At 58.5% G+C, this 19,660-nt stretch overlaps 3 protein-coding genes across 6 annotated transcripts in view; 1 reads left to right on the top strand and 2 right to left on the bottom strand.

Moving 5' to 3' along the window:
• Nucleotides 1–2,086: 2,086 nt before the first annotated feature.
• The window catches only part of STXBP2 (syntaxin binding protein 2), a 29,236-nt gene continuing 11,662 nt past the window's right edge, over nt 2,087–19,660 (bottom strand). Inside the window, exons 3-21 of one of the 3 annotated variants that reach the window (XM_011982039.1) lie at nt 12,052–12,088; nt 10,471–10,520; nt 10,146–10,227; nt 9,421–9,497; nt 8,906–8,984; nt 8,712–8,815; nt 7,853–8,001; nt 7,583–7,667; nt 7,368–7,498; nt 7,165–7,272; nt 6,855–6,912; nt 6,631–6,696; nt 6,434–6,514; nt 5,208–5,346; nt 4,654–4,763; nt 3,616–3,711; nt 2,717–2,802; nt 2,455–2,612; nt 2,087–2,235 (exon numbers count right to left, since the gene is read on the bottom strand). In XM_011982039.1, coding sequence (XP_011837429.1) covers nt 2,150–2,235; nt 2,455–2,612; nt 2,717–2,802; nt 3,616–3,711; nt 4,654–4,763; nt 5,208–5,346; nt 6,434–6,514; nt 6,631–6,696; nt 6,855–6,912; nt 7,165–7,272; nt 7,368–7,498; nt 7,583–7,667; nt 7,853–8,001; nt 8,712–8,815; nt 8,906–8,984; nt 9,421–9,497; nt 10,146–10,227; nt 10,471–10,520; nt 12,052–12,088 — 1,782 coding nt within the window. In that variant the 3' untranslated portion in view covers nt 2,087–2,149. Of the gene's footprint in view, nt 2,236–2,454; nt 2,613–2,716; nt 2,803–3,615; nt 3,712–4,653; nt 4,764–5,207; nt 5,347–6,433; nt 6,515–6,630; nt 6,697–6,854; nt 6,913–7,164; nt 7,273–7,367; nt 7,499–7,582; nt 7,668–7,852; nt 8,002–8,711; nt 8,816–8,905; nt 9,039–9,420; nt 9,498–10,145; nt 10,228–10,470; nt 10,521–12,051; nt 12,135–19,660 lie in introns of those variants that run through there. The other 2 variants (XM_011982040.1, XM_011982038.1) reach the window with 2 other exon arrangements.
• Nucleotides 15,500–17,674, top strand: PCP2 (Purkinje cell protein 2). 2 transcript variants are annotated; one of them, XM_011982036.1, is made up of 4 exons: nt 15,500–15,843; nt 16,425–16,539; nt 16,738–16,862; nt 17,481–17,674. In XM_011982036.1, the coding sequence occupies exons 1-4, from the start codon at nt 15,793–15,795 to the stop codon at nt 17,598–17,600; spliced, it is 411 nt and encodes a 136-aa protein (XP_011837426.1). In that variant the 5' UTR covers nt 15,500–15,792; the 3' UTR covers nt 17,601–17,674. The 2 variants fall into 2 exon arrangements, with proteins under 2 accessions (XP_011837426.1, XP_011837427.1); XM_011982037.1 differs by lacking the exon at nt 15,500–15,843 and adding an exon at nt 16,250–16,303.
• On the bottom strand, nt 17,665–19,559 carry PET100 (PET100 homolog (S. cerevisiae)). Its single transcript, XM_011982035.1, has 4 exons — nt 19,438–19,559; nt 18,631–18,717; nt 18,444–18,467; nt 17,665–17,816 (listed from the first exon to the last, which is right to left on the bottom strand). The coding sequence occupies exons 1-4, from the start codon at nt 19,462–19,464 to the stop codon at nt 17,733–17,735; spliced, it is 222 nt and encodes a 73-aa protein (XP_011837425.1). The 5' UTR covers nt 19,465–19,559; the 3' UTR covers nt 17,665–17,732.

Here is a 19,660-nt window from a genome sequence, read left to right on the forward strand (position 1 = left end):
TAGCCTCAAGTGATCTCCCACCTCAGCCTCCTGAGTAAATTGGACCCCAGGTGCGAGACACCATGCCCAGCTAATTTAAAAAAATGTTTTTGTAGAGACAGGATCTTGTTATGCTGCCCAGGCTAGTCTTGAACTCCTGGGCCCAAGTGATCCTCCCACCTAGGCCTCCCAAAGCACTGGGATGATAGGTGTTTAAGCTACCTCGCCCGGCCTCTCCTGCTCTATTGGCGCTGTGAGATTCACACCTCACTTGAGTGCTATGAGCTGAACTGTGTCCTCTCCACAAATGTCTATGCTAAAGTCCTGCCCCGCAACTGCCTCAGAAAGTGACTGTACTTGGAGATAGGATCTTTAAAGAAATAATTAAGTAAAAACGAGGTCATATGCGTGGGCCCTAATCCAACATGACCAATTTCCTTGTAAGAAGAGCAGATTCGGACACAGACATGCACGGGGGCGGGGGGAGGAGACTGTGTGAGCACACGGGGAAAAGACAGCTGTCTACAAGGAAAGGAGAGAAACCTCATAAGGAGTCACCCCTGTGGACATCCTCATCTTGGACTTCCAGTCTCTAGAAACATAAGACTATAAATTTGTTTGTTTGTTTTGAGACAGAGTCTTGCTCTGTTGCACAGGCTGGAGTGCGGAGGCACAATCTCGGCTCACTACAACCTCCACCTCCTGAATTCAAGCGATTCTCCTGCCTCAGCCTCCCAAGTAGCTGGGACCACAGGTGTGTGCCACCACACCTGGCTAATTTTTTGTATTTCTAGTAGAGACAAGGTTTCACCATGTTGGCCAGGCTGGTCTCGAACTCCTGACCTCAGGTGATCCACCCACCTCGGCCTTCCAAAGTGCTGGGATTATAGTTTTGTTGTTGAAATGGAGGTCTCGCTCTGTCACCCAAGGCTGGAGTGCACTGGCATGATCTTGGCTCACTGCAACCTCTGCCTCCCAGGCTCAAATGATCCTCCCATCTCAGCCTCCTGAGTAGCTGGGACCACGGTGCACACCACCACACTCAGCTAATTCTATTTTTTTTTGTAGACAGGATCTCACTATGTTGCCCAGGCTAGTCTTGAACTCCTGGCCTCAAGCGATCCACCTGCCGTGGCCTCCCAAAGTGTGACTACGGGCATGAGCCATGGCGCCTGGCAATTTCTGTTAAGTCACCTAGTCTGTGGTACCTTGTTACGACGCCCTAGCAAACAGATACACCCACTGAAGGTCCTGATAAGTCCTGCAGTCAGGAGCCTCTGTGAACCCCATGGGGCTAGGAGGAGAAAGCAGAGTTTGTTGTGTGCCTCACATGAATACATCAGAAGCTGAACAGCTTACAGGACCCCTTGGAACAGTCCTAGGGGGATTGGAGTTCCAGGGTCCATTCTGCTTGTTAATAACAATATGAATGGAGCAGCCAAAATGGTTCCAGTGAAAATGGGGTAGCAGCAGCTGTCACGCTTGCACGCCACCAGCCTTCCTGCGCTATCTCTGTTCTCTCCTCTGCAAAAGCAGCTGCTATTTTGGGCTCCCTGTTTTTAGATTGGGAACCCCGTAAGTTGGCCAGGGCCTCACTGCTGGAAAATCTTAGAGCCGGTATTCAAACGAGAGTTCAATTTTTTTTTTTTTTTGAGACGGAGAGTCTCGCTTTGTCGCCCAGGCTGAAGTGCGGAGGCGCGATCTCAGCTCACTGAGGCCTCCACCTTGTGGGTTCAAGCGATTCTCCTGCCTCAGCCTCCCAAGCAGCTGGGACTACAGGTGCACACCACGACGTCCAGCTAGTTGTTTTGTATTTTTAGTAGAGATGGGTTTTCACCATGTTGGCGAGGCTAGTCTTGAAGTCCTGACCTCAAGTGATCCTCCCACCTTGGCCTCCCAAAGTGCTGGGATTACAGGCGTGAGCCACCGTGCCCTGCCAAAAGTCCAAGTTCTTAACCTCCACAAGGGCTTGAGATGCCCTGGGGGGCAGGGAGAGGCTAATTCTCCTTCTGAGAGGATAATAGGGGTTGGTGGGGCCTGGGGCACAGGCCTGGCTCAGCACAACTCCCAGGGGATCCCTTGGAAAGAAAATGAGGCGGGCGCTGGCTGGCAGAGAGATGGGAATAGTTTATTTCTCTGGAAAGGGAGGGGTAGGGGGCAGGTCCAGGGGTCAGGGCAGGGCAATGTCCTCCAGCTTCTGGTCCAGCGTCTTCAGGTCATCCAGGAAGCGGGTCGGGGTGAGGATGTGTGAAGAGCCTGTGCAGGAGCAGAGGTTTGGAGACGATGTTGGGGGACACTGCCTTTGTCTTTGACAGGCTCCCGCCAGGGTCCCAGCTGGTGTGGAGCTGTCCCTGTCCCTCGGCAAACCAGGTCCCTGACTGGAAGGACTCTGGAGTCTAGGAACCTAGAAGGTCCAAGTCCAGCTCCCGGGAAGCCAAGCCTTGGAGCCCCAGGGTCCCAGTCCTGGTGACTTACCAATGAGCACCTCCCACTTGCCCTCGGTGGCCCTGGTCACCTCGTAGGCGGCCCTCATCTCCGACATGGCCACACCGCCCATGATGTACACGATGAGCCGGGGGCCCGCCCGGGCCTCTACGCCGGCCTTGTTCTTGTGCCAGTGACCGAAGCGGGCACTGCAGGGCAGGGGCAGAAAAGTCCAGGCAGGAGGTCCTCACCGCCGCCAGGCCGCCCACTAACACAGACCCAGGCGTGGGTGGGGGTGACCTCGGGGCCTCACCTGACGGCGGCCTGGGAGCTGGCCGTGGGGGCGGGGTCGGATACGAAGGGCCACACGTTCCTGTCCAGCCGGTCCTCCACGGCGTCCTGGTGGCCGAGACGGGGGTGAGGGGAGGAACCCCAGGCATGGGCCCGGGGTCAGGAGTGCCCCCCACAGGGTATTCAGGGGCCAAGATCCTGGCAGACAGGAACCAACATCTCCACCAGCTGCCTCTGGGGGACCCAGGAGTCTAGGCCTCCAGGCCATTGGGGACCTAGAAAGCTAGACCCATACTCACTGGGAACCCACGAATCTAATTCCGTAACTCCTTGGGGACCCAGAAGTCTAAACCCATAATTCCTTGGGGACCCAGTAGTCTGGGCCTCCAGGCCCTTGGGGACCATCAGTCAATACCCGCAGCCCTTTGGGGAACCCAGAGTCTGGACTCTCAGCCCCTCGGAGCCCCAGAAGTCCGGGTATTCAAGGTCCGTGGGGATGAGGAGGCCCAGGTCTCTGGCCCCCAGGCAGCAGGAGGAGCCGGGGCTCTTAGAGGAACAAGGAGGAAGCAGGAAGCCGCCCGGCCCATTACTATTGGATGGTGCTGCCCCGGGATCCTGGGAAAGGCCAGGGCTGGGGCTCAGGGGGGTCCTGGGGGGCAGGCGAACAGACTACAGAGATATAGAGGAGGCAGCCAGCAGGTAGGGAGGAAGTGAGGCTCCCCAGCACAGGCCCCGATGTCGCCCCAATTCCTCAGCTGCAGGCTTGGCGTGCCCCCCTCGGCAGAGCAGATCGGTGCCAAGGGAGTGCCAGCGATGAGCATTTTCCCCTAAGCCCTGAGGCTTAGCGCCTTGGCAGGAGGGAGGCTGAGCTGCCAGCTGATGCGGAGGGCTGGCCTCCATCCTGACCTGCCCACCCAGTACCTCCATTACGTCCTTGATGACCGGGGTCCAGCGGGACAGCTGATAGGTGGGCTCCATGCGCTCTCTCGGCTCCAGCCGGCTGGAGGTCCCTGAGCCCTACAGGTGGGGCAGGGAGGGCCGCAGGAGGATTAAGGGGAAGGAGGCTGGTCACAGAGGGGTTGGCCCTGGTGTGGCTGGTGGGGTGGGGGACGGCAGGCAAAGATGGGGAAGTGGAACAGAGAGCAAGAGAGTGAGAGAGAGTGAGAGACCGAGACAGCGAGACAGCGAGAGAGAGAAACTGAGCCAGAGAGAGACAGAGCCAAAGGGAGAGCGAGCGAGACAGAGAGACAGAGGCAGAGATAGGCAAAGAGATAAGAGGCAGTGAGACAAAGTATGAAGGCAAGGAGAGAGACAAGAGATGAAGCAGGAAACACAGAGAGAGGAAGACGGGGACAGGAGGGGCACAGAGAGGGGAGGGGAACGAGACAGAGAACAGAGAGAAAGGGGAAGGCAGAGAGAAGGGTAAGAGATGGAGAGATAGACACAGAGAAACGGTGCACAGCGAGATGGATGAGGGATGGGGGAGAGATGGGGACAGGGTGAGGGCACTGTGGAGGGGGACGCACAGGGCCAGAGAGACAGGAGAGGTTCACCCAAGAGTAAAGCACACACATGGCTGTGTGCGGGTGCTAGATGGGTGCGGGGGGCCCTCAGAGACCCCTGGGAGCCCAGATAGTGTGCTGTAGCCCCTACACTAGGGAGTAGACCCTACTCCCTGCCTCTAGCACTCAGACCACCCGTCCCCAACCGCACCACTGCCAGGACCAGCGTGGCAGCGCCCATTCTCTCCCCCTGCCTATTGTGTGAGCTCGGACTGGGGGAGGCCCCAGCATCCTCTGGGCCCCAGACCAGACCTGAAACACTGCTTTTGGCCTCCCAGCAACCACACCATGCCAGGAACCACACCATGCCTGTGCACCACTGGCCCTCTGCCTTGCAGGGCCCCGGCCGTGATCCACGCCCTCTCCCAGAGTCCCCCCACGCCCGCTCCTGGCGTACCCCAGGGTTGGTGACAGTGCCTCCCAGCTGCTCCAGGTTGCGGATGAGGCTGCTGTGCGCCTGTACATTGGCATGCTGGATCAGCTTGGCCAGGTTCTCCTCACTCACACCTAGGGGACGGGGATGGGAGGGGTGGAGGCAGCGGCCAGGTGGGTTCCCAGGTTTAGGGGAATTTGGGGTGGGCTGAGGAGCTCCCAGGACTCTGATGGGAGAATCTTGCAGTGGGGAGGGCCTTAGGACCCTGGGCTAGTGTGAGCAAGAGTGGGGAACCTGGAGGGGGTAGATCAGGGGCTCCTCCAGATGAGCTGAGGGAGCCCCACATCTATAGGAATCATAGATGTGAGGGTTTCCATGTCAGCAGGGAGCCCTCACCTCAATGGAGGAATCCCCAAGCCAATGGAGGAGGGTTCCCGGGTCCAGAGGGGTAGCTGTGGGGGTTGGTGAGCCCGGTGAGTGGAAATGACCCAAGGAGAGCTGTGGGGTTCAGCAGTTCCCAGGATTGTGGGAGACCCTGGCAAATGGGGGCGTTCCAACTCCCCACAGCCCCCACCCACCATTGCGAAGGAGGATGTAGAGCAGCAGGACCCGGATCTTGTCGTAGGCAGGCACCGCCGCGTCCAGCAACACCGGCACGATCAGCTTCATGGAGTCCTTGATCTTTTCCCCCTCCACGTCGGAGCCCATGGCCAGGTCCTGCGGGCACGGGGTCAGCCATCCAGCGGCCGCTATGTGTCAGGGAAGGGGATGGGAGAGGCAGGCCAGGGACGTCCCCAGGGGTAGGCAGGCCAGGGACATGCCCAGGATCCTTGGCAAGAAGACATTTGGGTCCTACCTCATCTCAGCACCAGGTCTCAAGGTCCCACCCCTGTCCAGGGACAGTCTCTCCACAGGCCCTGCTCCTCACCCAGGTCCCACCTTTCCAAGGCCCTGCCCACCTATGCACAGGCCACACCCCTATCCTGAGACCACCTCTCCAAGGCTCCATCCCTCACCCAGGTCCCACCTCTCCAAAGCTCCACCCCTCACCCAGGTCCTATCTCTCCAAGTTTCCACCCCTCATCCAGGTTCCAGCTCTCCAAGGTTCCGCCCCTCACCCAGGTCCCACCTCTCCACGGCTCTACCCCTCTCCCAGGTCCTACCTCTCCAAGGCCCCACCACTGACTCAGGTCCCACCTCTCCAAAGCTCCACCCCTCACCCAGGTCCTATCTCTCCAAGTTTCCACCCCTCATCCAGGTCCCACCTCTCCAAGGCTCCACCCCTCTCCCAGGTCCCACCTCTCTAACACTTCACCCCCTCCCAGGTCCCACCTCTCCAAGGCTCCGCCCCTCACCCAGGTCCCACCTCTCCAAGGCTCTGCCCTTCACTCAGGTCCCACCTCTTCAAGGTTCCGCCCCTCTCCCAGGTCCCACCTCTCCAAGGCTCTGCCCCTCTCCCAGGTCCCACCTCTCCAAGACTCTGCCTACCTCTCCAAGGTCCCACCCACCTATGTACAGGCCACACCCCTGTCCTGGGACCATCTGTCCAAGGCTCTGCCCCTCACCCAGGTCCCACCTCTCCAGGGCCCCATCCACCCAGGCACAGGCCACACCCTCATCCTAGGATCGTTTCTCCACAAGACCCCCTTCCTTTCCCACCAGGTCCCACCTCTCTCCAAGGCCCCTCCACCTCTCCACAAACCCTGCCCCTCCCCTAGACCCCCCCATCTCTACAGTTCAGCCCCTCCCCAACACACTGCCCCGGCAGGACCATCGCCCCCGCCCCCCGCAGGCCCCGCCCCACCTGCTCCACACTACACAGCTTCTCCACCGAGCCCTTGAAGTGCTTCATGCAATCATCTGCTAGATGCAGGTGCGTAGAATACTGCGGGGGGCAGGGTGGGAGTTGGGGGGTAACAAAGGCTGAGTCAAGGCAGAATGCAGACAGAGCATGGGGTTGAGGGGCCAAGGTGCCCCCACTCCCTGCCCACCCAAGCGTACCTTATTCAGCTCCTTCTGGTACTGCGGCATCTTTTTCAGGATCTGGGACAGGTCTTTGATGTTGGCCTGGGGAAGTAGGGGGAAGAGGGTAGGAAGTGGGGGGGCAAGGCCAGGCAATGCCCGCCTGGGCCTCACTCCAGGCTCAAAATCCAGGCTGTGACCCTGCCCCCATGGGGAGGGGCTTCCTTCCACTGGCGCCTTTGGTGACCTGGGTCTGCCCGTACCTTGTCCGTGGTCAGCCTCTTGCTCTCACAGAAGGTCCTCAGGAGCTCCGTGACCTTCCTGGCCATGAGGGTGGGCAGGGGTGAGAATGAGGGGAGAGGAGCCAGAGGTCATGTGTCCCTGCACCCGGCCATGGGTAAGCCCACTCAGGGGGCACAAGGGGAGGTGGGGTGAAACTGGAGGCCAGTCTGGAGTCACACTGAGGGGTGCTCATGAGGGCCAAAGACCTGGGAGCAGCCAGGGATCCCAGGGCCGCTACCAGGCCCACAGTGGGGGAGGGGAAGGGGGGATCCGGCTGCCATGTGCACGCACTTGGACACGTCTGCGATGTGCATGTGGCGAAGCTCCACCCACAAGTCATCGTCTTCGTCCAGCAGGACGGCCTTCTCCCGCGCCTCGCTCAGCCCGGTGGTCTCATATCTGGGGAGGATGGAAGGAGCCTGGGGGTCAGGGGAGCTGAGGACTGGGGAACCAGGTCGGTGGCAAGGATGGGGGCGGCTTCCAAGTCTGCAGACCTGTATGTGTCCTGCTCTATGTCCAGCAGATCATAGGCCATGGCCTGGAACGTGAGCTCATGCAGTAGTGGGGACACGGGGTCAGCCGCCCGGTCCATGATCAGCAGCTGGGAGCGGGTTTTCTCTGGGCCCTGGGGTGGGGTTTAGGGCAGGAATGAGGCACTGACCCTGAGCTGGCTGGGGCTGCCCCTCACCTCCCAAGCACGCCCCCTTACCTCGCCCAGACTGGGAGTGTCTGCCTTGAAGGTGTTCAGCTTGGCCAGGACGGCATGGGCCAACTGGGCTGTGTCCTCTGGGCCCCTGGTGGGGAGGCCAGACATGGGGGACATCATCAGGGGATGGGGTCAAGGATGGGTTTTGAAGGTGGGAGACAGGGACCAGGGTGAGGGCCGGGGCTGGGGTCACAAGAGAGGTTAAAGGTTAGGTGCTGCTCGTGGTTAAGCGGGAGGGGGCGGCATCGGGGTAGGGCTCGGTGGGGTTCCCACTTGCGGTAGCGGATGGCCGGGTACTCCTGCAGTGTGGCGCACAGCGTGGCAATCTGCTGGGCCAGCACCTCGAGCTGTCGCACACGCTCCCCTGCCCGGAAGGGGCAGTAGAGGTTGTAGGTGCTATGGGGGGCATCAAGGGAGAACACCTGGGCAAGGAGGGGGATAGAAGCACCAGGGTTGTCGCTGCAGGTGCACACCTGCCCCGCTTCCCACTGCCGCCACCTGCACCTCCTGGGAGCTGTCCCTGGTCCCTGAAGCCTGCTTTGCCAACTTGGAGGCAGGCCCAGGTCAACCCTAAACCCATGCCTGGAGGAGTCAGTGGATAAATACCCCAGCCCCTGTCCTTTAGGCTGGCTGGACAACCCCACGGTGCGCTCTATGCTGCCCCCTGCAGGGGCCCCGGGGGATAGAAATCAAGGCAAGAGCTCCTTGGACTCTGTGGGTGCCTCCCCTTTTTTAAATTTTACTTTATGTATCTGTTTTTGAGACAGGATCTCGCTCTGTCGCCCAGACTGGAGGCCAGCAGTGCAATCAGAGCTCGTTGCAGCCTCAACCTCCCAGGCTCAAGCGACCCTCCCACCCCAGCCCCCTGAGTAGCTAGGACTACAGGTGCACGCCACCACGCCAGGCTAATTTCTTTTTTTTTTTTTTTTTCTTTTTAAGAGACGGGGTCTTGCCCTGTACCCAGGCTCATCTCCAGCTCCTGGCCCCCAGCGATCCTCCTGCCCTGGCCTCCCACAGTGCTGGGATTACAGGTGTGAGCCACTGCGCCCAGCCTCAGTGTCTGTTTCTGAGAGAACAGGGGACATTTGGTCACAAATCCCCACCCCCTGCCCAGGATGAGCCCGGGCCGTACCTGGGCCTCGTAGGGGAGGAAGGCAAGGTGAATCTCCTTCAATGTCTTCACCACCTTTGCCAGACGAGAGCGGCCCAGCTCACTGAACAGGGGCTCGGGGCAGGCTGGGGTGAGGCAGGAGTGGGGTATCAGGCCAGAGCAGCCCCCACACCTCTTCGCCCCACCCGCCAACACCCTGGGCTCTCCTCACTCACTGTCGGTGAAGAAGATATGGGCCGCTTTGTAGGTGAAGGTCGGGGTCCCCCGGAAGTCTGCGATCAGGGCCTGAACCGACTGGGGAAGGTGGGTCACTCTCTGGGCCTGAGCTTGCACACCCAGGTTCATTGTCTGCCCAGGCCTCCCAGCCACCTCCTATCTGCCACCATATGCAAACATGGATGGACAGGGTCATGCATATGTGCACATGCACACTAGTGTCGCATCCACATGGGCACACATGCACAAACACAAGACACACACACACGCACACACACGCAGACACATGCGCGCACACACATGCACATGCACAGACACACAGACACACATGCACATGCAGACACACAGACACACATGCACACACATACACACATGCATACACGTGCACACGCATACACAGATGCACACACATACACACACGCACTCACACATGCACGCACACATACCCATGCACATGCGCACAGGCACATGTACACACATGCACACGCATACACACGCTCATTCATGTAGGCACCTTCTCCGTTGGGCTCAGCAAATAAATGGCCTCCAGGCTGGGAATGGGTTCTCGCCGTTTGTTGATGTCTTCAACAACTAGTAGGAACAGAGGAAGGGACACAGGTGGGTGGCATCCAGGAAGGGCCACATGGGGAGTCTCAGGTATGGGGAGTTGGAGGCTTGGGGAGGGGGAGTGGATGCTTAGGAGGGACTGCAGGAGAAACATACCTCGGGGTCACCCAGCTAAGAGTCACACGGCAGGGTTCTGCACACTTGGGGGCTGTGCAGCCAACTGGGTTCCAAACCGGGTTCCCCAATTTACAGACAGGGAAACTGAGGTTCTGAGAGGACAGGCTCCCTCAGCACCTGTCCCTCAATGGCAAAGTGACTGGGGCACCTCCTGGGGTCACCCATAGAAGGCTCTGCATTCTTGGGGCCTCACATCCGGAGTCCACCCTGGGAGTCCCACACAGCGCTCCACACAGGGGCTGCACGGTTAGGAAGGGGCTGCAGCCAGGGAGTCCTGCAGGGGAGGTCTGCAATCCATGGGCTCCTGCGGTCAGCTTGCAACATTTAGGAAATTGACTTGGTCACATGATCAAGGCTGTCCCTGCAGGGAGCTGCGTACTTGGGAGTTCTGGACGATTTGAGGGGATCCTACACTCAAGGGCTGAACCCTGGGAGCGGGGCACAGTCAGGGGTTCCCACACTCAGGTCCCATCTCACTGGGACGCATTCACTCACTGGTGATGCCCTCAGCCAGGATGTCTGACATTTTGCAGCAGGAAGACAAGATGCGCATGCTTGGGTGATCCATGATAAGCACCTGTCCAGATGGATGGACAGATGGACGGAGGAGCAGGCGGAAGAGGCCACAGCTGGCCCCAGGAGGGGCCAAGGCAGTGGGAGGGGCAGTTTCAAGGCCTGGCTGGGCGGGAGGACCCAGGACCCATTCACCCAACTCCACCCATGTGGACAGGCAGTTCTCGGGGGTTCCACATTCAGAGTCTTCCCCATGGGCTTGATGAGGGGCTGCCTCTGGGTACCCAGCCATCTTCCTTGCCCCTACCTTCCACTCCCCATCCTTCTTGACACTCCGAATAACTCCGCTCAGAATTTCTGCAGGGAAGGGAGGGGAGGGGTCAGAACGCTGGTTCTCTGATCCCACCACTGCCCCAAGCCTTCTCAGCCTTGCGGCTGAACCCCCATCTTAATTCCCATTTACTCTTTCTAAGAGAGGAGGGTCTCACTCTGTCACCTAGGCTAAAGCGCACTGGTGTGATCGTAACTCACTGCAGCCTCCAACTCCTGGGAGCCAGCGATCCTCTCGCCTCTGCCTTCCAAGTAGCTGGGACTACAGGTGTGTGTACCACCCACAGCTAATTTATTTTTATTTCGGTATAGATGGGGTCTCACTATGTTGCTCAAGCTGGTCTCAAACTTCTGGCCTCAAGCAATCCTCCTGCCTCGGCCTCCCAAAGTGCTGGGATTACAGGCATGAGACACTACACGGGAACCATTTATTTTTACCCCCCAGTTCTGCGAGGTGGCTTCTGGGGACACCCCCAATGTACAGACAGGGAAACAGATTCTTAGGCAACATGCAACTCACCTAAGCATTCTGAGTGTTTAAGTGGCAGAGTGCCGGGTCAAAAGGTGCCACTCGATAAACGTATTTTAGATGAATGAAAAGTGGAGAGCCGGGATCATCCACAGCTCTATCTGCCTCTAGAGCCAGGCTCTCCGATTCCCCACCTGCTGCCTCAAGTATTCCTGCTGTATGGGTTTCAGCCAGTCCCCCAACCCTGGTCTAAAATGTAGGACCCCTGGTTCCCAGCTCTGAGGCATGCCTAGCTGAGGCTAGCCCACCGACCTTCGGCCTCAGTTTCCTCATCTGTAAAATGGAATCACTGTTTTTCCAATCTCCCCCAATTAAAGGGTTTTGAGCTACAGACTGCCCTGCCTAGAGGAGAGAGTGGAGAGAAGTAACGGGGTGGCCCCGCCCAGCCACGTCCACTGTGTCATGTCCACTGTTATCAAGGAGGCCAGGGCGGAAGGAGCAGCTGAGGCCGGAACTCCCCGGGGTGGAGGAAGAGGCGCCTTCCACCCTTCCCCCAAGAACGGGGGCCGGTGAGGCCTGGACGTCTGGGTCCTCCAGCTGCAAGGCGCTCCTGGGAATGAGGCAAGGAGGAAGGCACCCCCTACACCACCCCCGTGGGGCCTGGACATGTCCCCTGAGCGCTCACAGCATCTGGGGTCGCTGATCAGAGCCCCAGGAGGTCCCAAGAGTCCAGCCCCAGAACTTTGCCCAGCTTAAGAGATCCTAGAGTGTGGGCATCCAGCTGTGCCCTCCTCCCCCAGCAGGCACCCTAAGAGGCCCAGGAGTCCGCGCCCCAGCCTACGCCACCCTCTACCCGTCCCCTTTGGGTCTCCGGAGTCCGGCCCCCCAATTTTGTTGTGCTCTAGTACTGGCGAGCAGGGGCGTCCAGCTGGGAACCCGTCCCCGCCCGCCCCCTCGAGGGTCAGGTGCTCGGACGCCCAGCCCGGCTCCCAACTCCTAGCCGCCACGAACCCAGGGTCCCAGAGCCCGTGCGCCCCCGACCCCGATCCCCCACGGGACGCCAGAGCCCGGCCCTGGAGAGGCACTCACTTTCCCCCACCACCGCCTTCAGCCCCGAGGGCGCCATCTTCCCCGAGGGGCGCCGCTGTCGCCGCTTCCGGGTGTGTCCCAAGGTGGGGGCGTGGCCCCGCGCGTCACCCACGTGGACCCCGCCCCGCGGGCCCTGATCCCGCCCCCTGCGCACCTGGCCCCTCCCCGCCGTCGGTTCTCGCCCAGGCCCAGGAAGTTGAGTCCCTGGCGGAGAGGACAGGCAGGTGCGTCCGCGCAGCCGAGCACGAAGTCGCTGGAGGGGCACACCTCGATGACACGCTCACAGACGGGAGTTCAGACACACACTTCCTGGCTTGCGTGCGAAGCGGGATCGCAGGGCAATAATCCCTCCATCTTCCCTGGAAGGTTCGGTGACTGCAAGATACACGCGCCCACTCGATGCCACCAGGCCGCCACCGTCTGGGCCTGGGATCTTGACCCACTTGTCTTCTGTACTTCAGGGTTTAGAGGCAGCAGCAGCAGCCGTCTTGGATAACTTTTGATGGATTCAGGAGGCCTGGAGACCTCTTGTGTGCCGGCACCTGGACATAATTTTCATTCAGCCCTGCCCGATGCCCCGACCTGGACTGCGGTGCCGATAAGGAAACCGAGGCTTAGCGCGATCCCTAATCCAAGGCCACGACGAGTGAGCCTGCTGGGATTCCAGCCAGGAGCCTGTCCCTGGGGAGCACTTGTCACAGCCTTACCCTCTTCCGGGAGGCGCCACACTTACCCTTGTGGACCAACAATCGAATTAACATGCTGATACACACATGGGGTGAGTGAGGCCCTCAAATGCTTGCAAACACATACACACACACACACACACACACACACACACACACACACACACACACACTCAACTTGGAATTTCAGGAGCTGCTTCTGCTGTGTGTCCTGTTACTTGGAAGGCACAGCCCCCGCAGCACCCATACAAAAATGAGGTCTCCAAATTAAGGTGTGAGGTATGTGTGTAAACAGACTCTTATGGGTCTGAGCTGGTTCCTTCGCTCTGCCGTGTTGATGAAGGTACCAAGACCCCTGCCACTTACACGGGACACAGAGAGTGAATCAGACCCGAAGGTCTGGCGGAGAAAGGAAAGGATCCATGCTGCCCTAAAGGAAATAAACTGATGTGACAGCAAGTGCCATGAAAGGTAGGAGTGGGAGGGGACTTTATTGAGGGTGACCCCCAAGGACCTCTCTGAAGAAGCAGCCTTTTGACATTATCCCTGAATGAATTCTAGAAGCATCAACACAGCATGTCCAGGTAGAGAAGGGAGGGGCCCCGAGCTTAAGAAGGCTGGAGGGTGGGGGCAGTAGGGGCCAGAGTTCTGTAGGACAAGGTCAGACTGACCCATCCCAGTGCCAGGATGCAGGACTTTCAGTGCTAAAAATAGGACAGTCACAGGCAAACCAGGACGGCTGGTGACCGTAGGTAGGAGTTTGAGCTATTTCTTCCTTTCCTCTCCTTTTCCCTTCCTTTCTTCCTTCTTCTCCCTCCTCCCCGTTTTTGTTTGTTTTTGTTGTGTAAAGAGACAGGGTCTCGCTCTGTTGCTTCCTGAGCTCAAGGGATTCTTCCACCTCAGCCTCCCAAGTAGCTGGGACCACCTCGCCCAGCTGATTTTGTTGTTGTTGTTGTCGTTGTTAAGAGACAGGGTCTCCCTATGTTGCCCAGGCTGGTATCAAACTCCTGGGCTCAAGGGATCCTCCTGCCTTGGCCTCCCAAAGTGTTAGGATTTTAGGTATGAGCCACCACACCCTGCCCCTTCCTCCTTTTTTAACAGCTTTACTGAGATATAATTCACATACCATACAAGTTGCTGACCTAAAGTGCGTAAGTCAATGGCCTTTAGTATTTTTGGAGTTGGGTGTCCATTACCACAATCCACTTCAGAACATTTCCACGACCCCAAGGGGTTTGGGTTTGGTCTTGAGAAGATAAAACGCAAGGGAAGAGTTCTGAGCAGGGGAAGGCAGGGAACCCTCCAGATCCTGAGGGGAAGGACGGAAGACAGGACCGCCTCCAGCTTCTCAGCTGGACCTCTTGAGGGGAGGGAGAGCTGATACGGCCAATCACTCCACCCCAACCCCCACAAGATATGAAGTTCTAATCCCCAATACCCCACAATAGGACCTTATTTGTAATGGGGTCATTATAGATATTAGCAGTGAGCATGAGGCCACATTGAAGTAGGATGGGCTCCTAATGCAATATCACTGGTGTCCTTGTAAGATAGTTATATGGCTGCCTGATTCTGGGTAGGTGGTTGGGAAGTGGGGGAATGGGTATATGAAGACCAGGACACAGAGGGAGAATGCCATGTGACCACGGAGGCAGGGAGTGAAGAGCTGCAGTGACAAGCCAAGGACACCAAGGACGGCAGGCCGCTGCCAAAAGCCAGGGAGGGACAAAGAGGGCTCCTGAGACCTGGTTTTCAGAGGGAGCACAGCTCTGCCAACACCTTCATTTCAGGCTCTGGGCTCTGGAACGTTGGCTCAATACATTTCTGTTAAAAAAACATTTTAAAGGCTGAGCATGGTGGCTCATGCCTGTAATCCCAGCACTTTGGGAGGCCCAGGCCGGAGGAACACATGAACGCAGGAGTTTGAGACTAGCCTGGGCAATATAGTGAGACCTCATCTCTATATAAAAATACATGATAAAAGTCAACTTACGTTGCTTTAAGCCATCTGGTCTGTGACACTTTGTTCTGGCAGGCCTAGGAAAGGGATACTTGTGCTGAGGAGGGGGACACTTGGTTGGCATAGAGGGAAAGAGCGTGAACTTGGCCCTTTGTGGAACAGGGGAGACTCGGACAGAGGTGGTGATAGGGCAGTCCATTCATTCTGAGATGAAACTTTCACTGGTTTCTGTAAAGGCATCTTGGGGAGTGCAGGGAAGGGGATGGGGACTTCCCAGTGGCATCCCCTTCTCGGGCACCGAGGGAAAGCCACAGTGGCTTGGGGAAGAAGGCAGGGACGTCCTCTCCCCGCCTGCCTGTCCCCAGGGAGTCTCACCTCCTGTTTCCACCTGGGGCTGGGGTGATCGATAGGAGATAGCTCAACCTGGCATTTGGGTGGTGTGGGAACAGGAGACCCCAGACTTTCTTGTTTTGGGCTCTGGGGCAGGCAGCCAGGCTCCAGGGACAGTGAGTCAAGGGAAGGGTGGCTGGGAGACCCCTTGACTTGCTGCCAAGGAGACAGAGCTGGTGCTAGGGTGGCATCTGAGGCAGGTGCAGAGAGAGAGGGAGGGAGGGAGGGAAGGGGCCTTTGACTCCAACCTCTTCTTTCTCTATTGACTGCAGGTGGCAGCTGCCCTTCCAGGAGCCAGTGGGAGGACCTGGGTGGCCGGGTGGGGACACCTGCCAAGTCCTCACCTAAGCCAGCTACCACCCTACTCTGTTGGCTTCCCTTCTCCAACTGTGGGGACGCTGCTCAGGCCTTTCGTGACATCACACCCGGGAGTCCTTGGGGTCCGGTCACTGCTGCTGGGCCCAGCGAGGTTCAAGCTCCGGTCGCCCTGCCCCCTACCCCCCATGCCAGATCAGGCATCGTTGTGGGCAAACAATTATCTGGATGATCTTTATGGGGCTTAAGCTTGGGTGGGAGCAGATGGGGCATGAGCTGGGGATTTGGGGATGGGGGAATCCACACCCCCACGTCCCGGACGTTTAAAAGGCCCTCTCTGGCACTGGGCCGGGGCAGAGGCCAGCAGGAAAGTGACCGGAGTCCAGGGACATGATGGATCAGGAGGAGAAGCCGGAGGAGGGCTCAGACCCCTGTGCCGAGGTGAGAAGGCCCTGCCCCCACCCCAACCCCAGCTCAAGGTCTCAGAGCCCATGATTGACAAGACTAATTAGTTTGTAGGGCACCTAATTAGCGAGTGAGTCTCCTAGGACCCCCTGACCCAGTTGTGGCTGTAGAAAGGGGCTGGTGGGCTTGGGGGTCTGAGTGCCAGGCCCCAGGGCAGAGGGCAGGGCTCTCTGTGTGGACCCCTATTGATGGGAGATGCTGGGACCTGGGGGTAGCTCCTGGGCCATGTTTCCCTGACTCGTGTCCCAGCTCCCAGGCCATGCTCATCAGGCCCCAATCTAGGACGGCAGGACACTGGCATCGGAGCCTGTCCCTTGAGACGGTACCACGTGAAGTGGCACTGCCGGCCGGGGCCCCGGGGGCGGGGGCCGGGATTGGGAAGGAGACTCATGTCTCATCCAGAACAGCTCTGCAGAGTGGATCGGCGGGGACCATGGTGAGAGCTGAGGAAGAGGGGACAGCAGGCCCCGGGGTCGGGTGTGAGCAGGCTGGCTGGGAAGGTTGGGGAGGGGTCCCCAAGCTGAAGGGGCAACCGGACTGAGCGGGTCTGCCCGCAGGCGGGCTCCCCAGACCAGGAGGGCTTCTTCAATCTGCTGAGCCACGTGCAGGGTGACCGGATGGAGGGGCAGCGCTGTTCACTGCAGGCCGGGCCGGGCCAGACCACCAAGAGCCGTGAGCACGGGCCCAGGGGTGCTGTCCATGGGGCGTGAACAGGGTGCGAGTGCAGGGCCAGTAGTCATCTGGAGGGCCTGGGGGCACGGCGTGTGGGAGGCGGTGGTGCACCCTGAAGCATCTGCATGGGGGTGAAGGGGTAGGGTTGGGGGCCCCCAGTCCGGCTGTGTCCTCCCAAGTCTGTGAATGTCCACGCAGAGAGCGACCCCAACCCTGAGATGGACAGCCTCATGGACATGCTGGCCAGCACCCAGGGCCGCCGCATGGATGACCAACGTGTGACAGTCAGCAGCCTGCCCGGCTTCCAGCCCGTGGGGCCCAAGGTAGGTGATGTTCTGGCGATGCCGAGGAGAAACCCACCAGGCAGTGCTCTCCAATCCTGCCCTCCACCCCAGCCGGGAGGGAACAGGGCCTGCCCCACCTCTGTCCATCCGCTGCCCTGACTTCAGATGGGAGGACCAAGGCCCAGGCAGCGGCTAGAGGGGCCCAAGGTTATATAGGGGCCATGCTAGTGTCAGACCCATGGCTGGAACTTGTGGCTCCTGCCCCCAAGTCTAAAGGTTCTGGGGAGGCCAAAGGGAGAAAACAGGACCCCCTCCTAGGAGGATACCTCAGGGAGGAGGGCACGTGAGCTCACGCATAGGAGATATATATATATATATTTATTTATTTATTTACACACACACATCTGCATACTCACATGTGTTGACTTCACACATACACAAAGCTTGGGTTCTGATCAGGACCCCAGTGAGGGTCCCAAGACCTGCCACCTCACGCTCAAATGCCACCCTAAATGGCAGATATTGAAGGTAAACATAGACCAGTGCTCAGGATGAGGTGGGACACGGTGCCCACCCACACCCTCTCTCCAACGTTCGCCACCTCTGGCTGGCACTGCCCTTGAGCCCTCCCCCTGGCTGACCCCTCTTCATCCACAGGACGGAGCGCAGAAACGAGCTGGGACCCTCAGTCCCCAACCCCTGCTCACCCCTCAGGACCCGACCGCTCTTGGCTTCCGTCGGAACAGCAGCCCCCAGCCCCCGACACAAGCCCCCTGAGGGCCTGAGGCATCCTGGGCCTTACTCGGCCCCCAAAAACTGATAAAAGAATAAAACACTTCTATGAGTAACAAGGAACTGAGTATGCGTATATTTCATCAGGGGAGGGGCTAGGACTCCCACTTGGAGGCCTCAGGATTTCTGCTGGGCATCGCGAAGAAGCTTCTCCTCCCGCCGCTTCCGTACCCTCTCTTTGAATTCTTCTATCTCTTGAAGCTATGGGTGGAGAAGTGGGTGGGACAGGAAGGGGGGAGGGGCACACACCTCAGCGCTGAGCCGGGATCCCTCTACCACTCTCCCACCACACTGCCCCAGACCACGGCTTCAGGTTTCAGTGTCTTCATTGGAAGCCCCCTGCCAATGACAAAGGGGTCCAAGGGGGATCCGCTTCACTCTTCCAGGAGAAGGCAATAAGGAAACCATCTCCTCCTCTGCTCTCGGTTCCTTACTCATGGCTGAGAGTAAAATGTTCCTTTTTGAGACGAAGTCTTGCTCTATTGCCCAGGCTGGAGTGCAGTGGCGCGATCTTGGGCTCACTGCAACCTCTGCCTCTGGGGTTCACGTGATTCTCCTCCCTCAGTCTCCCGAGCAACTGGAATTATAGGCACCTGCCATCACACCCGGCTAATTTTTGTATTTTTGTAGACATGGGGTTTCGCCATGTTGGCCAGGCTGGTCTTGAACTCCTGACCTCAAGTGATCCACCCACCTCGGCCTCCCATGCCCTGGGATTACAGCCATGAGCCACTGCACCTGGCCTAAAATTTTCACCTGAAACCCATCCCGGACACAGGCATCCAGCCTCCTCCATCCCTCTGGCAGGAAGAAGATGAGATCACTTACCTTCTCAGGTGTCCACAGCTCCCTCTGTAAGGAAAAGTCACAACTGGGACACAAGCCAAGAGCCTCCAGAGCCCCACACCAGGGTAGGGTCAGCTCATGGGAGGCAGACATTGGTCCCCAGCAGATTGGTGCCCCGCACCCTCTCCCACCCCTGGAGTGAACCCTCGAACGCTCCTCTTATGCCCACCTTGCGCTGTATGACGTAGCCCTCAAACCACTCGGCCTGATTGGAAACCCAGAACATCGCCACAGGGAAAGTGAGGTAGAGTATCATCTGGAATGGCAGAGGGTGGGTGAGGTGACCGCCCCCCTCCCCCCAAGCAATGTGCAGAGGCTCCTCAGAGCCTGGGGGACCCATCCAACCTCAGAGTCCAGAAGCGCCTCGTTAGGGCCGACCCAAGGACCCCAGAACTCCCACCAAGGGTACGGAAACCTCGCATCCTAAAACCTAACTCCTATAATCCAGGAGGCTTCATTCCTGAAAGTCCCCCCGAGCTGGAGTCTTCCTCTCAAAGACAGACAGACATACAGAGGCCCGAGCTACAATCAAAAGCATCTCCTCGAGACCTCATTACTCATCCCCACTTAAGATCCCGGGAGCACCCCCAAACCCAGGAGGCGTCACTCTTCAACTCCACTTCTCGAAGTCTGGGAGTCTCCCTATCATAGACACCCACCCACCACAAGCCCGAGAGCTCCCCCAGGATCTTAAGTCTTCCTTCTTTAGAGCCCCCTTCTCAGCCAACCCCTCTCTGAGGTCTTTCCTCGGACCAGCCCTCTCACAGCCCCCAAACCCAGAAACCCAAATCTGAGAACCTCCCCCCCAACCCAGCGTCCCCTCTCCTGGATTTCCAACCAGAAAGGTCCCTCTCAAATCTTAAGAGCTTTCTCCTTGGAGCACCCTCTTTCTTTTAAGACCCCCATTTCCAGCCTCATCTTCAGATCCAGGAAGATCCCCTGCTCAGCCTCCCAATCCACTCCTGTGTCCACTGACCCGAAATATCTCCAGCTTCACCCCCATCTCGTTTCTCCCGGTCAACAAAGCAACTTCCGCCCAAAGCCGACCCTCCAGCAAGACAGAAGCTCATTGGTGTTTTGCACGCTCCATTGCTGAAGCTGATTGGTCAATGTGTATCCTGATGACGTATATTCGGGCGTCTCTATGTTGCTTCCGGTCGCTGGCGTCTTCGAAACGAAGTCAAGAACGTGAGCCTGTC

This window comes from Mandrillus leucophaeus, unplaced genomic scaffold, assembly GCF_000951045.1.
Source record: "Mandrillus leucophaeus isolate KB7577 unplaced genomic scaffold, Mleu.le_1.0 Scaffold234, whole genome shotgun sequence".
Lineage (NCBI taxonomy): Eukaryota > Metazoa > Chordata > Mammalia > Primates > Cercopithecidae > Mandrillus > Mandrillus leucophaeus.

Coding starts and splice junctions, on each gene's coding strand:
- PET100 (XM_011982035.1), bottom strand. CDS start 19,464: ATGGGGGTGAAGCTGGAGATATTTCGG. Junction 18,468..18,630: donor GCTACGTCATACAGCGCAAG/GTGGGCATAAGA, acceptor TTTTCCTTACAG/AGGGAGCTGTGGACACCTGA. Junction 17,817..18,443: donor AGCTGTGGACACCTGAGAAG/GTAAGTGATCTC, acceptor CTCCACCCATAG/CTTCAAGAGATAGAAGAATT.
- PCP2 (XM_011982036.1), top strand. CDS start 15,793: ATGATGGATCAGGAGGAGAAGCCGGAGGAGGGCTCAGACCCCTGTGCC. Junction 16,540..16,737: donor GGGCCAGACCACCAAGAGCC/GTGAGCACGGGC, acceptor ATGTCCACGCAG/AGAGCGACCCCAACCCTGAG. Junction 16,863..17,480: donor TCCAGCCCGTGGGGCCCAAG/GTAGGTGATGTT, acceptor CTTCATCCACAG/GACGGAGCGCAGAAACGAGC.